General features: G+C 36.0%; 1 protein-coding gene across 1 annotated transcript; it reads right to left on the bottom strand.

Annotated features, from left to right (window-relative positions):
* Window positions 1-774: 774 nt before the first annotated feature.
* LOC137240438 (uncharacterized) lies at window positions 775-2269 on the bottom strand. The gene has a single exon (XM_067766706.1). The coding sequence runs from the start codon at window positions 2131-2133 to the stop codon at window positions 847-849; it is 1287 nt and encodes a 428-aa protein (XP_067622807.1). The 5' UTR covers window positions 2134-2269; the 3' UTR covers window positions 775-846.
* Between the last annotated feature and the right edge of the window lie 300 nt (window positions 2270-2569).

Genomic DNA, 2569 nt, shown 5'->3' with positions numbered 1-2569 from the left:
CTCACCTACCAAGTTTCAGCGCTTTATCCGTCTTTGGTAATGAATTATCGCACTTTTTCGGTTTTTCGAAATTTTCGATATCGAAAAAGTGGGCGTGGTTATATTCCGATATTGTTCATTTTAAATAGCGATCTAAGATGAGTGCCCAGGAACCTACATACCAAATTTCATCAAGATACCTTAAAATTTACTCAAGTTATCGTGTTAACGGGCAGACGGACGGACATGGCTCAATCAAATTTTTTTTCGATCCTGATGATTTTGATATATGGAAGTCTATATCTATCTCGATTCCTTTATACCTGTACAATCAACCGTTATCCAATCAAAGTTAATATACTCCGTGAGCCCTGCTCAACTGAGTATAATTAGGATGGGCTATAGACATATGTTTCTTTTGGTAGGTATAGTAAAAATATTGTTCAGAATATCTAACAAAGTAGCCGGTAAACATTTCGGGTTTAAATATTTATTCTAATGGATTTTAGTTTTTCCATAAAAATCGTATGGGGAATTTTCGACAAAATAATCTATGTTGCATATGTATAACTTTGGCAATTTTGAACTTATTTGGGACTTTCAAACCCTTTTATATATGTGATTTCAATGGAAAACAAAAATAAAACTTAGCTTTGTAACAAACTCTGCTACAAGCGATAAAATGTAAGCTATATTAAATGACTACACTTTCATTATTTTTGCTTGGGCCCGCCCACAAAATAATATCCGATTCTCACCAAATTTTATATTTTGAGTATAGAGGTGAAACGTCGGTTGTTTCGGCTTTCAACATACTAATGTAACTTTTTACTTCAGTTAAGGTATTAAACAATAAACAAATTACTTTTAATTCTTATCATTTAATATGAAACTATCTATAAAATCTTCTAACATATCTGTCAATCTCTCTCTGTAAATGTCGTCTGACTTAAACGCTTTCAAACACAAATCCACACGCCTGGAACCGAAGAACTCGTCGAAACCATTAGAAGATCCCATCACTGACGCTGTCAGCTCCGTTGGTAAATCAGTCAAGTGAGAGAACATCAAACTCTCAATCAATCCCACAATACGGAATTTAACTATCATCTCATCAAACTCCGAAGGCGTCAAGAAGTCTTCAATACTAAGTTGCTCACGTTTCAAAAAATCTGTCATAAAACGATAATAGTCAGAAAGTAGCTCTGGCATATATTTTTTACGAAAACTACTAGTCGTCGGTATAGTGAGTAACGCCATCAAATCCAACATAGGCGGTGCATAACGCGAAAGCTGAAAGTCAACCAAGCGACACTGCAGAGGAGATTCGCCAAATTTGTCATATTGAAACATTACATTGTTTGCCCACAAGTCACCATGATTGAACACGTTCAGATACTTGGTGGATGTCTGTACCAGTTGAAAGATCAAAGATATGCGCTTTGGAAATTCATGCAAAATATAATCCAAATGGTGCTGATATTTCTTTAAATTTTTTATCAATTCGATGAAAACTAAGTTTGCATTTTTAAAATTCAGTATACGTGAGTGCTGTTCAGACTGACCTAAAGGATAGGCGTTCTCCAACACTGTCTCAGGATGTAATTCATTTAGCTTACAACCATGACGCACTTCGTACACAATTGAACTGGCGTGCAATGCTGCGACCGATTTGAGCGCGTAATGTAGATGTGCATAATTTAAAATTCCATCACGCTCGGCAGCCATGCGAAACCCCTGATCAGCTAAGTGCTCGAACACAAGCAAACGTTCGTCCGCATAATAACATTTTGGGGCTACATTGGGAAAGATCTTTTCGAATTCTGGTAGTAGCTCATGATAGACATGCATTTCCTTTTTGAATACCCCCATTTCTTCAATATATATCATGCGCGAGATCAACTCCAGTGGTGGTGATTTGGTAAAGAAACGTATCTTTTCGAAATGCTCTTTTCCGATGTTATCAATTCGGCGTACTTGGAGTGTAAGAATTTGATGGCGTCCAAGAAATCCGGTTACAGTGTCCGCGTTGGAGAAGTGCTCATAGCTCAAAACTTCAAGGTTGCGTGGTTGATTGGATTGGTAATTGTGATCATGGTAACTCTGGCAGAGATTGTCTAATGCATTGCTGCTCAACTCGATTGTTGCGGCCATGTTGCTAGAAGTGCAAAACTTTTGCAGTCTACGGGAACATCAAACTTTGTGACACTAATTATCAATTTCCCACAATTACAAACCAACAACGAACGGAGCTTGAAATAGAAAATGTCTGAGCCTTTTCTCTCTTACGAATTCGCATTTATATTAAGATTTTTGTACGTTTAAGGAAAAAAATATTTTGTTTAAATAGCTTTGCATACTATAAGATTTATTAAAATCATTATTTATTCGCTTAGAGATTAAATTTTTATTAGGCATACGTAAGTGAGCAGACTTCAGTATATCTTATCCGTTGGAAAGGTAAAGCCTACAGGTACATCCCATAAAACATTTGTGACTTTGTCTGAATAAATTAAATAATTGTAGACACATTTTTCGATAGCAACCACTTCAAAATTACATTCAAATTCAAAGTGATTGCACTTGAAAA

Source organism: Eurosta solidaginis, chromosome 2 (genome assembly GCF_040869045.1).
Source record: "Eurosta solidaginis isolate ZX-2024a chromosome 2, ASM4086904v1, whole genome shotgun sequence".
In the NCBI taxonomy this organism is placed as follows: domain Eukaryota; kingdom Metazoa; phylum Arthropoda; class Insecta; order Diptera; family Tephritidae; genus Eurosta; species Eurosta solidaginis.
This window is presented reverse-complemented; position numbering and strand designations above follow the sequence as displayed.

What these genes read in the sequence shown, in the direction of transcription:
- LOC137240438 (XM_067766706.1), bottom strand. Translation starts at nt 2,133, where the DNA reads ATGGCCGCAACAATCGAGTTGAGCAGCAATGCATTAGACAATCTCTGC.